The 15,919-nt window shown below is 41.0% G+C and overlaps 1 protein-coding gene across 1 annotated transcript; it reads right to left on the bottom strand.

The window, feature by feature from the left end:
• Positions 1–8,569: 8,569 nt before the first annotated feature.
• On the bottom strand, positions 8,570–14,277 carry LOC122640249. The gene is made up of 5 exons (XM_043833429.1): positions 13,849–14,277; positions 12,113–12,198; positions 10,439–11,924; positions 9,962–10,252; positions 8,570–9,213 (listed from the first exon to the last, which is right to left on the bottom strand). The coding sequence occupies exons 1-5, from the start codon at positions 14,006–14,008 to the stop codon at positions 8,570–8,572; spliced, it is 2,667 nt and encodes an 888-aa protein (XP_043689364.1). The 5' UTR covers positions 14,009–14,277.
• Positions 14,278–15,919: the final 1,642 nt, after the last annotated feature.

Below are 15,919 nucleotides of genomic sequence, written 5' to 3'. Positions count from 1 at the left end.
CTGTTACCCCCCTCTGATGCATACTAACCACTAACTGACCCCCACCGTTACATTTCCGTAACGGTGGGGGTTAATCGTGACAGTGTGTCGTTGTCACGAATTTTCTAGGACCAAAATACCCTTTTGGGTGGTAATTGTTAAAATTAAAAAAAAAAACCCATCACCGTCCTTCTCCTCCTCCTCCTCCTCCTTCTCCTTCTTCTTCCTCCTCTGCAACCCATCACCGTCCTTGCTGAACAAAGAAAGTTTGGGTGATCGAATGCAAGATCCGCAGGGTCTATCCATGCTCTCCCCTACCATGAACCTGAAATACAAAGATACTCTGTTCTCTGTCCCAAAACAACAAAACCCATTCAAAGATTCCTCCCGCTCGAGTTCGGACTCCTCTCTTCGATTCTCTCTTCAACCCATCGCGAAGAGGTAGTTCGAGTTCCTTCTTGAGCAAGCGTAAAACTTTGGTTCTTTGTCCCCAAACCTTAACGACAAGGATCCTCAAGCCCAACAACATAGAGTTTCGATCTTTGCATTTCCGGATTGGTATTTATTGGCTTTTGTTTAGAAAATCTCTTTAGGGTTTCTGAAATCAGATTTGGGGATTTCAGCTGGAGACTGTTCTACAGGGTTTTAGTTACAGAATTACTCTATTTGTTTTTGGAGTCACTTGAACTTAGAAAGGTGGATTTGGGTTTGTTTAAGTGTTTTAAGAATGGGCAGAGCAGACTTTTCCTGTTTCTTTCTCAAATTCAAACGATTCTACACATACTCCCATGCTCAGAGAAATGAAATCATTGGAGCAAAAACCGCACAAGTATCAACGATTCAGTACTGTGTAACTCTTCTTATGCTGCTAAACATAGAGAAAATAGACAAATGAGAATAAATTATGAGATATACCGAATGATCGCTTCCAACTACACCTGAAAATCCACCATTAAAACATCCTAACAGAATTGAAAAACAAAGAATTGAGACACTTAACTTCACAGGGGAGAGAAAAAAACAATCGCCATAAGTGTGATCGATATCTCTCATCTCTGTAATATCCAATAAGAGAAATTTTTACAAGATTCACGTAGTTCTTATTGCAGAAGATAGACAAAAGTGAGAGAACATCGAAGTCGCAGTGGCTGCTGTACCTGCAAACATTTTAGGGTTCCAATGAAATGAAAGAGAAAAAGAAAAAAAAATTGGTTTAACCATTCGTTGACATATGTTCTCTGTCAAAACTAGATCGGATGGTTAATATCAACTGAAGGCCGAAATAGTTCGAAGGCTCCAAGACCGGAGGCTTTCTGCTCGTCGATGAGAGACTTCAAATTCTTTTTTGGGTTTTTTACAATGATTTGATGAATGCAATTTCGGGGTTGCAGAGGAGGAAGAAGAAGAAGGAAGACGGTGATGGGTTTTTTTTTTTTTTTTATAATTACCACCCCAAAAGGGCATTTTGGTCCTAAAAAATTCGTGACAACGGCACACTGTCACGACTAACCCCCATCGTTACGGAAATGTAACGATGGGGGTCAGTTAGTGGTTAATATGCATCAGAGGGGGGTAACAGTTGTTTGAAAGTTTTTGGGGGGATAATAGTAGATAGTAAAGATTTTGGGATGATAATTGTAAAAAACCCTAGTTTTTTTTTTCCCTGATTTTTTTGCATATACTAAACCAGATCGAAACCAGACCAATAAAGCTATGGGGAATTTTCAGCGCCACCCCGTCAAATGGACCACTATTTTAATGTCAGCCCACTAAGGGCCAATATATCACTTTGGGTCAAAAAACTAACGGAAAAAACATTTTAACCGTTAATTAGTGATGTCAACAGGTTAGATGTTTTTAAAAGACTATTTTACCCTTCCCCTTAAAACAACTGAAGCTTGTCTTTTTCTTCCTCAGTCGAACGAAGGCCTTCCCGTCTCTGAAACTTGCATTTTCTTCTTACCAATCTAATAGAAAATTTCACAAATTGAATCCAATTTCATCAAAGACCATGAATAGATCATTCAGATTCATAATTAAGAGGAAACAAAAATGAAAAAGGAAAAAACCCTAGTTTAAAAAAAAAATTATGGAGGAATTGCAAAATCGTAGTCAAAGGTCGAGAAGGGAGGAGGGGGGGGGGGGGAGTCGATGGCGTTGGGAAGTGTGAATCTATTAACCCTTCTCACACTTCTCAAAGTTCAAAATCAAATTGGGATGGTGTGAGTCGGGTTTCGGTTCCAATGGAAAGGGGGAGATCGAGATAGTCGGTACTGGGTTTAGTTCTAAAACAGAAGATCAGGAACTTCTGGGTATGCTGCAACTGAGATGACCAGAGGGCAGAGAGGTTCGATGTAAATGTGTGTGAGAGAGAGAGAGAGCAAGAGCAGCAGCAGCAGCAGCAGCAGGGCAGAGGGGTTCGCTGTAAGTGACATGATCAGAGGGGTTCGATGTAAGAGAGAGAGAGAGAGAGAGAGAGTAAATGGGGAGTAATACCTGTATCTGTTTTGTGATTCAATCTGATCAATTGCTCCTAAAAAACCAAAATTATTCATTAATTGTCAATAGTAGCGTATAATCCACCAACTGTTGAACCCCATGCTTATATGCAGAATTGCAGAAATGAGGGACATTAATGAGGAGTTCCATTTATAAGTTATTCCTGCTCTTTCCTCACTGATGCCAATAGAAAAGAAAAGAGATTTACAAAGAAAACAGATCTGCCAAAAGATGGTAGGACCGGCGAATAGTGGTCGCGCGTGTTCTTCTCTTCCTTCAATTTCCCCCAAAAAATTCCTCCTTTTTTAGCAGTTTTCAGAATTGGGGGTCCATGGTTCTTCTTCTGTTCCTATTTCAGAGTAGAAGAGAAAGAAGAAGATGAATCAAGGAAACCCTAACCCTAGATGACTAGCCTCAGAGACGGAGAGAGACAGAGAGAGGGGGGGGGGGGAAAAAGTTGCAGAAATTAAAAAAATAATAAAGGTAAAGGGTAGTTTAGTCATTTGCATTCAACTCAGTTAACCACTTTATATTTTAGCATAAAGGGTAGTTTAGTCATTTTACTTACCTTCAGTTTATTTATGTTAGTTTTTGGGCCCAAATATTAGTGAGTTGACATTAAAATATTGGTCCATTTGAGGTGCTGGCGCTGAAAATTTCCCTAAAATCAAGAGATGGCAAGTTGAAAGGAGACTCAAATCTAAATTCCACACCAATGGCGCCAGGATTGGACTCAAATGGTGGGTCGAACACCTTGCACTGATCAAACTGAACTTCATCTAAAGGGAACAGCGTATGGTTGATTGGTGCATTGGTCTCCTAGGTTTTGGTTACTATTTACTAGGGTTGTCAAACGGTCTATTTGGTCTATTAGTTTCAATCAGTTTTTTTTTTCCTTGATTTTTTTGCATATACTAAACCAGATCGAAACCAGACCAATAAAGCTATTGGCTTACCTTATTTTGATTGTCCCTGTGCATGCTGATACGGTCGTGTATGAAAACTTCCCCCTTGATTTATCATTATGTTATTCTCAAGTGAGGTTGTATTGCACAGTTTTCAAGTACACATGTGAAATGACTGGTGCCCAGCCATGTCATCCTCTCTCTCTTTCTCCTTTGAAAAAGATTTTATTGCTCTCTTGTGTCCAGCCATGCTATTAACTTACTAAAAGCTGGTGGCGTGCCCAATCCTCCTTGGCAGCTATAATGATGGGATCGCGAAACCTGATTCATCATTTGTGATTGAATGCCTCCATCATCCGTGAAGTGTCTTGAAGCTGAGTTTATGTTAAATCCGTGCCCAAAATCTGGTTTGAAACGCGATCTGACCACCGGTTTGGTTTGAACCTTTTGTGTAGAACCAGGAGTGGAGTACGCTCGTGAACTGTGGGTCATAATATTCAAGCCATCACATAAGATTATCGACCGCGAAACAGGGGAAGTCCTCGAGGAAAGATCCACCGTCAGAGACAGGGGGAAAATCATCCACGAAAGCATATTCTTGGAATTCCCTTATGATAGGGATCTGCGGGGCCCGCACCTGAATCGCCCTTATCCACTTAGCGATGACTGGGAGTAAGTCACTATCCGAATAATTCATGCCTATGCATGACCATTAATAAGCATAAGAACTAGAATGGGCTTGGGCTTAGGAGCTTAGTCTCTTTCCATTTGTAACTAGAACTTAGGACATGGGCCATGGGCCATGGGCCCAAGTGGATCCAATGGCCCAATGACTTAAACTAGACCTTAGACTTATACCTAACCAAACAAGCTCCTAAGCAAATGGACCTAAGGACTTGAGACTAATCAAACAAGACCTAATGCCTAAATGGGTTATTAAAGACCCAAAACTACTATTCACCTCACATTACAATCCTAAATCGTGGAGAGGAGAGGAGAAAAAGAAAGAAGAAGAGGAGAAGAAGAAAGAAGAAGAAGAAAGAAGAAGAGGAGAAGAAGAAAGAAGAAGAAGAAAGAAGAAGGGAGAAGTATGGTGGAGCACAAGCTATCATCATCAACCCTTAGTGAGTCTCTTTCTCTCTCTCTCCATCTCTCTTTCCCTAATTCTATTACCTAGGGTTTGAATCGGTTGAGCACACCTTGAGTGCTCCATCTACTTAATTAGAAGAGCCATTAATGGCAAATCCTTGATGTTTAACTATGAAGCACCTAACCCTACCTTAAACCCATTCACCCTTCTCCATTTATGAACCCGAAGTTGGGGATTTACCTCCATTTATGGGTTTCACCAACCCTCATGGAAGACCATAGAGGTGTGGTTTGTGGGTTGTTAAATAATATTGATTAAAGACCCTTTCAAAACCCCAATACCCAAACCCATGAGTTTTCTTCTATATGTATTTTAATGGAGGAAAACCTAATCGATCATGGGGTTTAAAAACCCATGTTGGGTGTATGCTATGGCACCCTGGTTGGAGTTGTTCTCATGGCCAAAGAGACCCCTAAAAACCCCTAAGAATACCCCATTTTAGCCCAAGACTTTGGGGCTGCAGAATGGCATGAACAGCAAGACTGGCATATGGACAGGCACATGTAAGTGCATGTGCCTGAGAAACTAGATCTGCCGGTGGGAAGTCATAGAAGGACAGGCACATGGACAGGCACATGCAAGTGCCAGTCCCTGAGAAAGATCTGCCGGTGGGAGGTCTGAGAGGGACAGGCACATGGACAGCACATGCAAGTGCCGTCCCGAGAAAGATCTCGCGGTGGGAGGTCCGAGAGGGACAGCACATGGACAGCACATGCAAGTGCCGCCCCGAGAAAGATCTGCCGGTGGGAGGTCCGAGAGGGACAGTACATGGACAGCACATGCAAGTGCAGTCCCTGAGAACCTAGATCTGCCAGTGGAAAAGTCCGAGAGGGACAGGCACATGGACAGGCACATGATATAGCCTTGCTGTATGTGCCGGTCCCCTATCTTAGCCTTGTTTGATAACTTATGGGGCCCAACTCTTCTAGCCTTAAGGCACTAATCTCTCCCCACGTTGTACACTCTCTTTAGGTTGACTGACCCGGCTCGGGGGCTTATTAGTACGTGGGACAGTGTACTTGGCATCGAACGCCGATTTGAAGAGCTCCGTACTGACGATTGACTGAGAATCAAGGTGAGTGAGTTAAGCAAACGTCTTAATTTATGGAATATTTGTGTGTCGTGTCTTGCGAATGCCATTCATGCATGTGTGCTATAATATATAATTATTGGTAAAATATAGGACGAAATAAATGTTTAGATGTTGATAGGACTTTACGTTCTTGTCTTGCGATATTATTTATTTTACTGCACTATGGTGCGAATGGTGTTGGATTTAGTTATGGGACTCGGGTGCCGGTTGGTGCTGGACCTGGGGATTCCATAATATGGACTCACTCATGGCATGTAGATCTAGGGCTTCGAAAGCGGGATCCAAGTGCCGGTGGGTGCTGGGCTTGAGATTGCCGTACTTGAAATTGCATTAGCGTTGTCCATTGCATTAGGTGGAAACGGGATGGTGACCGACCGACTGCCTTCGGTATTCACATCTCGTACTTGTATACGTACGTATGGGCTAGAGGGGTGAGAGGATAGCCGGCCGACCGTATTTCGCTATCTATGGACTCGGCCTCTGGCCTATGCACATGCGTACCTCACTCATACAATAGGTGAATGCTGGCTAGGATAAATGTTTACCCAGTACTATGACCCTTACCGACAGGGGGTTAGATGTCGGTCAAATCCGTGGGTTCCGACCGTTATTCGGGTATACCCACCCGGGAAGTTCGGGCACCAATCGTATTTTGGGCCGAACGCCAGGACGGGATTTGACTTGGGGGTTTGCGTATATCTCTTGGTGGAGACCGGTACGGCAGGCTTCCAGCGCGACTCATGTTTGTCATCGCCGGTATACCATCCGTTTATGGTACCGATGTCGGGGATGCTACCTAAGGTGTTGCTATAGTACTATACCTGACTTAGTTGTGTGTTAGGTGGATTGGCTAAGATAAATGTTTACCCAGTACTATGACCCTTACCGACAGGGGGTTAGGTGTCGGTCAAATCCGTGGGTTCCGACCGTTATTCGGGTATACCCACCCGGGAAGTTCGGGCACCAACCGTATTTTGGGCCGAACGCCAGGACGGGATTTGACTTGGGGGTTTGCGTATATCTCTTGGTGGAGACCGGTACGGCAGGCTTCCAGTGCAACTCGGGTTTGTCATCGCCGGTATACCATCCGTTTATGGTACCGATGTCGGGGATGCTACCTAAGGTGTTGCTATAGTACTATACCTGACTTAGTTGTGTGTTAGGTGGATAACAATAAAACTATACATCATCATTCATTCATGTAGCATGATTGTAAATTGTATGTGATGTACGGTCTACCTTGGTGGTATGGGACACCTTGGTATCCGTCCATCATGTATGGTTTGCAGTCAACCCCATTCATTATTATTATTGTGTATGCTTGTGTGGCTTAGCCACTCATTGGGCTCAGTTGGAGCTCACTCCTCGAGGAAGCATATTTTTTTAGTTGATGCAGGTACATTCGAGCAGAACGGCACGGAGTTCAAGACTCCTGAAGAAGGTCATGAAGAGTGGTGGACTTCGGAGTATGAGGATCTTGGACCGGAGTGCTACTGTGAGATGTGTTCCACGAGGGAACAGTGATTCTTGGTTGGTGGCCATCTTTTGTTACACTTTGATAAACTATTTTCTGATTCAAAGGTGTATTCTTTTATTCCTTTCTTGATAAGTGTATTTATTATACAGTGATAATACATAGATCCTGATTAGAACCCATTGATATGAAGGGGTAAATTTGAATAGACAATATTTTATATACTATCACCTAGCTTCTGCTAACTCTGATGTTATTAATATTAGTCCTTTCCTTTTACCTATTATTTGTCGTTGTGAATGAGTTAGTCTTGGGTACTGCATCAGTGATTCTGGTGGTTAGAGAGCGTATTGGTACGCTCCAGTTGCATTCCCCGTGGTTCAGGGATGGGGGTGTGACAGTTTATGTCTATGATTGAATGAGCAAGATCGCTCCATGTAACATGTCTTGGAACATCAATCTCTCTCCCTCCAATGTACACCAATTCCAGTTTCCAACCATACCATTTTGTAATTACATGTTAGTACTGGAGAGGTCCAAGAGAGGAAACAAGGAGAGGAGCTTAAGTCCCGCAATGGGACCCACACTGCCTCATCTCCTCTTTGTTTTCTATAATTGGGCCTCTCTAGTCAATGAAAAGGATCCTTGCACCTTTTGCAAGATTTTCATAAGATGCGCTGACATAGTCCCACTTTTATTTTAATAAAATCGATTTAGTTGTGTTGATGGGAGCTACCTTAATGGTATGAGTCCAGTTACTATGTGTGGACCTAAGGTATTGTTTCCTTAATGGGAAGGAAACCTTAGTTTCGATGCAGGGTTGGTCCCTACCCTCACCACTATAAATAGTTGTCACTGGCCCATTAAGTGACTAACGTAAGAAAACCTAAGGTGAAGTGGAAGAGGGTAGACCAGACCAACGTTTGTGTGTTACAAGGATCGTAAAGAAAGTATTCGGTTTTGGCTTCCACAATCATGAATTCAGGTACGTTGTTCACACCTCCATAATTATGCTTGTATGCTCATTGATCTCCATGAATGTTCCGCATAAATTATTCTATCACCTTCAAGTTTGGGTTTGATTGAATCTTAAAGGTGATTCCTCCACCTCCATCCCCACCCTCTCTCTCTCTCTCTCTCTCATTAAAAGAGATGATATGAGTGAATATGATTTGATCATGTTGGAATTAAGTTTGGGCAATATTTTTCTTTTTCTTTTTTGAAAATAATAGGAAAAAACTGGTTGGGTGTCTGCGGCATTCAAGTGAATAATCCAAAAATTAGAACAGTTTATTAACTGTACAAAGAATTTGAATTCTGACAAGAATTTTTTTTTTTTTTTTTCTATCTTCAGCTATATCTATACAAGGTTTTAACTGAAGAAACCCTATTAGTTAGACAATAAATAAGAAGACAAAACTTCATGTATGAGTGAAAACAAAGAAGAAAGCACTCTCAGATAGAGTACTTTAGGTCACCTCAAGCTCAAGCATAAGTTCATCCAGAAGATCATCCCATATCCACTCCTCAAGTTCAAGTCCAACACACTCACTTTCAAACTGGAGGTTCATCCACCCATCAGCCTTAGCAAGATCACGAGCCGCAATGTAATCCAATGATTGACCAATCTCAGGTTGATAACTTAGAAACCAGCTAATACTGGTCCATACCTCCTCAAGAACATGGCACCCCACGGGCATTGGACGGATGTTCAAGTTGATGGACAAGGGTCTTGGCCAGTACATGAATGATCTCTCATAGATATCTATTAAGGTATCACCAATTACGTCGAACAAAAGCCGGTGATCAAAACTGCTACCAGTTTCCTGTCTGGAACAGTCTACTTCTTCAAACAATGAAGGGTCAACTGGCTGGTCTGGTAAATGCCATGTACCGAGGTTCCCATTCCCACTGAAGCCTGATAGCTTGAGCACTTCCCTCACATATTTGAAGTTGGATTCATCCTTTTTATCCACCTGGACATGGGGAAGGCCACTATCAAAATGCTTGCTCAGACTTTTCACATTCTCAATCTCCATTGTGCTCCTATTCGCATATGGAGAATCCAGCTCATTGAAATCAACGGGCCTGGGTTTCAACCCGTAATCTGCTTCTGTTTTAAATGGAATAGCCACAATTAGCATCAATATTCATTTCAGAAGACATAATCTAATTAAATCAACAATAGTGCCACCAAAATGTTTTCTTTCAAAATATCTGTGCATGCAAAAGTTTTTTATAAAAACAGTTTGCAGTCTCAAGAACTTAAATTTCATCAAACCATTATATTTCTACCAATCAGTTCTGTCAATATTTATTCCACAGATAGTGATATTAGTTGTTGAAAGCCAACAGCTCAGTCTTGTGCAAGGCCATTGAGATCAGTACTGATATTCACATGTTTTAGTTATCAAATAGAAGTAGTTTGACCTTTGTTTTTCCCTTACAAAACAAAATAGTTAATAGACAAATTGACAAATATCATGTCAGGTACACCGTACACTATCTTACTAAGTCGACATAACAAGGTTGTGTTTTCCATTTCAAAGGAGCCATTACCAGAGAAGGTAATTCTCCCCTGTAGATGAAGGATAACGATAGGATATATATTTTTAAAAAAAAGTCCATATTTTTAGAAGGGCCTATACTATGTCCAGGAGGAAAGGATTTGTGCACAGGAGATTCTGTGCATCGATTCGTCAAATAGGGGGAAGGGGTGTTGCGGCCATTTAATGCCGACCGTGCATAAAAACTTTTGCCTTATGTTAATAAACACTTAAAAAAAATTAGGATTGTGATTAGACTGTGTGAAGTAATGCTTTAGTGTCTGGGGAAGAAAATAATTGGCATAAGGAAGTTACCTTCTGTGATGATAAATTCTGAAGTGTCAGAGTCTAGAACAGAGTTTGGACTTGGTAGTGCCTGTTTGATACAAGCATCTGGCGCAGGCTCAACTTCCTGTAGATAGTGAGAAATAGATATATTCTCCAGCATTGTTTGGTTGTCCAAATCATCAATTGATTTATCCTCATCTGCATTGAGTATCAGTTCCACCTGATCCTCCTGAATTAGACTACTTTCACTCACTTCCACCAAGATTTCTTGACTTGCATTTTCTGCAGAAGCCTCTGACTTGCTCTCATTTTCTGTACCTACAGGAAGAACAGCAAGCTTTTGACTGGACTTTTCCTGAATTAGACTGATACTCAACGCAGAAGCCTCTGACTCACTGTCATTTTCTGTGCCTACAGGAAGAACAGCAAGCTTTGGACTGGACCTTTCCTGAATTAGACTGATACTCAATGCAGAAGCCTCTGACTCGTTGTCATTTTCTGTACCTACAGAAAGAACAGCAAGCTTTTGACTGGACCTTTCCATATTAGCAGGGCTGTCCATATGAGTGCCACTTGGCATCCCCAAACAAGAAGTATCATGAGACACCTCACTTTGCAGAGAACAAAAAGACTTGAGTTCGGGTAGAGATAGAATCCTGCCCAAGGCTTTTGGGGCAGGTCCACCAGGGGATCCCGCATCTTCATTTGTCAGCTTTAATCTGCAAGATAGATGTTGCTTAGCTTCTTTGCTGAAAGTAGACTCGAACAATTGAGAGTATCTATCCAGTGATTCACTAAGAGAGGCTGTTCTTCTCAGGGGATGGAGTCCACCCTTGCCAAGAGCACAAATAGGGCTGTCATTCCCATAATTCCTAGGGCTGTCCTTATAATCACTATCGGTTGTGAGCTCCTTCCAGTGATCAGACATCCCCTTCTTCCCATTCTTGAAATGCTTACGGCCATAAGGGATTCTATGAAAGATAGCATCCATGGATATCCGGTGACGTTCCTTTCCACTACCTCTGATTGCATGTTTTATCCTCCGCTTAATACTTTTTAAACGATTTGTAGCCACTTGGTTCTTCAATTCATGGGATGAGCCCAGAGAATAACCTGAGACATTACCAGGTTCAGCAGTTCCTATCCTTTCTTTCTCATTACCATCAGTCATCAATGGGAAAGGCTGTGTGACTGTGTCATCTGAAGAATCAGTTGTGGCCAACTTTGCAGATGAACTCCTAGCTTGCAACTGCCCCTCTGGTTTTGTAAAAGATCTAATTTCCCTCAGCTTGTGTTTGAGTTTGCTTGACCTAACATTATTTCTACATGACAAGTAAGCTACAGGGAACGAATCTGACTTGGTCAATTCCCTCTTAGCACTGGATATCTGGACGTTCTGGAACTGATATGCCAGAGAAGAGTCTGGATCTTGCAGAATTTTTAAAAATAATTCCTTGTTTGCCTGAAATTTCTCCTGAACATCCGAAAATTCCTTTGACAGGGGGAATAAAGCTTCTCTTATGAGATCCTTAGCATCCATGTACTTCTTTGGAATGCCCCTGTCCAACTTATCCTGAAAATGTGAATGATTCTCAATTAGCTGCATCTCCAATTCAGCAATTTGAACATTCCCGAAGTTGTTTACAGCATTCATTGTTCCAGATACCTCACAATGTTTACTGCAGAAATCTGTCTCAGGAGGCTTTAGCATGTCTGGAACCAGCTTGCTTGCAACCGAACTAGCATTATATTGGTTAGGATCAATTCTTGGACTCTTGCCATTTACCCTCATATCTTCAAAGCAACCATTATTTGAAGGTTCCAAATGATGGATGGAATCAGTACGCATTAGCTGTAGTTGTGCAGGGAATGCTGAAGTCTGGCATTCGTGGTCATCTTCTTTTGACATTTCTTCAGCAATTAGTGTTTTGATGTGGGCTTTGCTGGATTTCTTGTTGGTTGGGCTCGTCCCAGTCATTTTTTCTTCTATCTGAAAAATGTAAAATTCAGATTCCCTGTCATCTTATGGAAAGGAAAGATCCCAATGAGTGAGACGGTCAAAAAACAATGGAAGGAGGAATCGTCAGTTGTTTCATTAAAAGGTCGAGCCATACATACCATATTCGCCTTAAATAAAGACTCGAAGCATGTTTACAAAGATCATTGTATGTTACTTACAAGCAATTTGTTCACTTCAGCATCCATGGATTCTTCTTTGTCAATGGTATTGGGGATATTCTGATCCATTTTTGAATATTTAGGGCCTGAGAAAAGAAAAGGAAAATGGCAAAAGAGTTACAAGAATTATAAGGCACATATGCAATAGGAATCATGTGGTGTTACATTGCTAGACTTTCCCGTGTCTGCACTACAAGTATACTTGTTCTTCTCAACATGGGGATTGTGAACTAAACAATTCAGCAGAAATGTCGCATGGGCAACTTTAAATGGACTAAAATTCTGTGTCTGATATGTGTGATATTCAGACACCCCAAATATCCTGGTGTGATACAAGTAAATCCCCAACCTTGCCTCTTTTTCCTGATAATTGCATTACATATAGTAACATCTAAAATACACCATGATTCCTTCTCCGATAGCAAGCTACCGGGTGACAACAACCTTTTACCAATTTTTTAAGCCGGTTTATAGGTATCTGAGACATTTCACAGTACAAAAATACAGAACAATTCACAGGTGATCCCATTGTTAACAACATCTACCTTTTGGTTAGCTATGTTTTTGTATGAGACCCTGAATCTTTGTTTTCAATTTCAGCTATACCAATTCAGGCTCCTCAGAGTTCCAAAGTTCTAGGGTTTAACGTTAATACAACTATACAAGCTCGCAATGCAGAAACAGAAGAATATTCACATGTACGCAATGTTAGAAAGACAAGGTGAAGTTTAAAAATCATTTAGTGTTAGAAGGGCCACACCCTACTAAAGAAATGTGGACAATATTGAAAATACTGGATTGCTAATCCAGCTATTACCTTCAACTGTCAGATACCATTTACTTGAGAAGTGGAAAAAAATTGAAGTTTTAGAAAACAACAAACTGTCAGGTCTGAGTATGCTGAAGCAGAACCTAAAAAGAAAATTAGATGGCACTAAGAAATAATAATAATATTCTTGAGGCCTATAAATCTTTGGAATAATTTGGTTTTGATGTAGAAGAATTACTCTGAATGACAAGATTATTTGACACAGGAAATATATGGCATTGTACAACAACTGTGAAATTGTCTTCTCAAAATCCAAGAGCTAGTGACTGCTTTGGTTTCATAAGAAATTGAAAAAGACAAATCAGAAAAGGAACTTGTGAGTGGTAAAAATAGACAAAGATTTTTAAGTTTATCCAAAATTATTCAAAATGAAAATGTGTGCTGTATGTCAGTGACCAAAAAATGGAAAGGAATGGATCCTCATAATTAAATGCCTGACTGAGAATGAAGAAGAATACATTTCACTCTAATGGGCTGCTTGGCAAAGCTAGTCTATAAGAAATTGAGAGCTGTCAGTGGAAGGGAAGATCATATACTTGAGATGTGGTGGGGTAGCAATACAGAAAATGAAAATAAGACATCCCTTTGTATTCTCTGAGACAGAAACAGAATTTGCTTATGTATTAAGATTGAAATTGGCATCATGGTTCTTTCTTTTCCAAGCCACAAAACTTCCAGTGGGGTTTGATGTTTCATTCTCTTTTGTTTGTTAACAGATAAGGAAACTGAACTGGAAAAGAGGTTGGGGGGAGGGGGGGGGGGGGGAGTAAATTTAAAAACATGCTGAGTGAGTCGATAAAAAGTTGGAGCTGGTGAAGGCAATCTACACTATACATGAACCTACGAAATTGAACATGAATGAACCATAATGTGTAAGAAGCTAGGTGAGTCCAGATAGATTTCTTACCCCCAGAATGTCTTCCACATCCATGCCTCTTGTATGGTAGCATCCTTTTGACATTATGCCATTGATGGAAGTCAAGGATATTAAAAACACCTGACATGCAGCCCCGATTGTGGTCCTCGAATGAGAGGCTGGAGGATTTGCGATGCAATTGCTTTCCCATATTAATCGACACAGCAGGAACAAATAATGCTACTAAATTGTCAAACCTGATCAACAAATTTAATCAGAATTATGGTAGTCCTCTATGAAATATGAATTGCCCACTGGCATTTACTTTAATATTTATTTTAGCAAGTGTATGTTCAGGATTTCCTTTTTTAAGGATGCAATTTTTTAGAAAGGAAAGGAGGAAGGGGCCAAATCCCAAATACCCCATCAAATACAAAAGCAGTAAGGTCTAGGCCTAACTCCACAAACAAGAAAAAAAAAAAAAAAAAAACACTACACGCAGTGCAGCCAGAGAAGTAAAAAAGCCCCATACAACATTCTAAAAACTCTTCACAAACTCAAGAACAGAACTGGAATCAAACCCAAAAGCTTCAGGAATCGCTAATGATACATATTAATAGACCTCAAATTGATATGAAATGTCATAATCACAGGTAAAAGTTTAGGGGGGTAAGTTGTAGACGCGGTTAAGAAAATATCCAAAACCGATGTTGTTTGAAAATTTTCATTATTTTAACTCGTAGAAGGTGCGGGGTTGGGGGTAGATGATTGCATAATAAAAAATAAAAAATAAAAGAGGGTAAGAGAATAAATAAAAGAAGAAATGAAAAGAGGAAGTAATCATACCGTTATGTAGGGAAGCGGACACCAAAACGAAGAAGAGAAGACGAATGAAAGGAACAGCAACGAGGATTCCTGCAGGGAGCCATGTGGCCATTGGGACAACTCCAGTGCAGTTTGAGAGAAGAAAGGAGGATGGGATTAAGAGTTTGTGAGAAGGAGAGGGAGACAAGAGAGGGGGGGGGGGGGGAGGTGGAGAATTACTAAGATTCCAATGATAACTTCTTACAATTCTATCCAAAAATGAAGATTATAATTTACTATAATTGTTATGACGACAGTGGATGGAATTAGGTAGACCGCATTGTTGTCTGCCCAAATAATTTCAATGACGATAGACGAAGAAGAAGAAGAAGATTGACGAGATGAGTTAAGATGGAAAGGGAAAGGAGGTTGGAGGAACCTTGCAGGAATGGGAATAATGGAGTTTGCTCGGGTAAAGTGTAAACAGGTCCACCCCCTAAGGTGGGTTTCTCAGATGGTTGAGCTGTACTTCGGGTTCTCCTCCACACACACAGAGAGACGCAGAACAACCCAGAATTAGAAATGCCAATGCGATATAACCTCATCAATCTCATCCTCTCCTTTCCCATTCTCTCTATTTACCCGCCAACTGTTCTCGCTTCTTTCTTCCTTCCTTGGCGCGTTTTCTTTGGGTATTTTTAATTTTTGGAAGGAATTCCTCTGTATCGTCTCCATCGGTTCGTTGACGCTTGTCCGTCTAGGCCGGGGCTGGAGACTTTGTGATTGTGGGGTCAATCGATCGCGTCAAAATGAAACCTACCTTCTCGATCTTCCTCCAAAGCTTCATAATATTTTGAATTGTTACGCCCAATGTTCTCATCTCTCACTTGACAAGGAGACATAATGCTATTAAAACGCTTCCTTATTTATTTTTTTTGGGTATTTTTCGATAGAATTGAGATGAATTCGGAAAATAGCAACAAGTGGAATTAATTTTCCTTTTTTATTTTTTTTATTTTTTTATTTGGTAAACTAGGAATTAATTTTCTTGATTTCATGATTTTGAGAGTAGCATTGGCGTTTGGTAATACTATAGCGTGTAGTGGGGGCAAGTTTGGCCCTAACGGCCCAAACTCAAACAGGGCTTGGGTTGAGATATCTTGGCTCTGAGGGTGGGTTAGGATTGAGAATTTTCAGTCCTGAGTTAGGGTCAGACTGGGTCAAGATTGAGGCCTCAGGCTAAGTCCAGCCCTACCCAACAAGTCCTTGTCTTGGCCTACACCAGTACACCCATGTGGGGATGAGAATGACAGCCTTG

This window comes from Telopea speciosissima, chromosome 1 (genome assembly GCF_018873765.1).
Source record: "Telopea speciosissima isolate NSW1024214 ecotype Mountain lineage chromosome 1, Tspe_v1, whole genome shotgun sequence".
NCBI classification, from domain to species: Eukaryota; Viridiplantae; Streptophyta; class Magnoliopsida; order Proteales; family Proteaceae; genus Telopea; species Telopea speciosissima.
The sequence above is the reverse complement of the archived record's forward strand: the minus strand, read 5'-3'. Positions and strand labels throughout refer to the sequence as shown.